The sequence below is a fragment of the Bison bison genome, unplaced genomic scaffold (assembly GCF_000754665.1).
Source record: "Bison bison bison isolate TAMUID 2011002044 unplaced genomic scaffold, Bison_UMD1.0 scf7180017864503, whole genome shotgun sequence".
In the NCBI taxonomy this organism is placed as follows: domain Eukaryota; kingdom Metazoa; phylum Chordata; class Mammalia; order Artiodactyla; family Bovidae; genus Bison; species Bison bison.
In genome coordinates, this window is record NW_011495061.1 from 4,888,281 (window position 1) to 4,888,609 (window position 329).

The 329-nt window shown below is 59.0% G+C and overlaps 1 protein-coding gene across 1 annotated transcript in view; it reads left to right on the forward strand.

Annotated features, from left to right (window-relative positions):
* The window catches only part of TUB (tubby bipartite transcription factor), an 87,209-nt gene that overhangs the window by 81,593 nt on the left and 5,287 nt on the right, over positions 1-329 (forward strand). The window contains exon 9 of the mRNA XM_010829293.1: positions 1-61. Coding sequence (XP_010827595.1) covers positions 1-61 — 61 coding nt within the window. The remainder of the gene's footprint in view (positions 62-329) is intronic.

The following is a 329-nucleotide window of genomic DNA, read 5'->3' on the forward strand; positions in this document are numbered from 1 at the left end:
TCATCTCCGTGGACCCTACAGACTTGTCTAGAGGAGGGGACAGCTACATCGGGAAACTGCGGTACCAGCACGCCCCCAGGAGGCCAGCGGGGGTGGGGCAGACTGGGGCAGGCTGTGTAGAGGGCTGCTGCTGCCCCTGAAGGAGGTCAAGCATTGGATCCTCTCCCAGGGTTCTCTCTGTCCATCAGATCAACCACAGGCTCAGATCTGTGCTAGCTTACAGCCAGATTTGAAGATGAGCCTCACTCATCCTACCCTAAGCTGCTCCCAGGTAGAGGGGGCGCAGGCCCACTAGGGGGGACAAGTCAAACTCCACAATGTCAGGGATG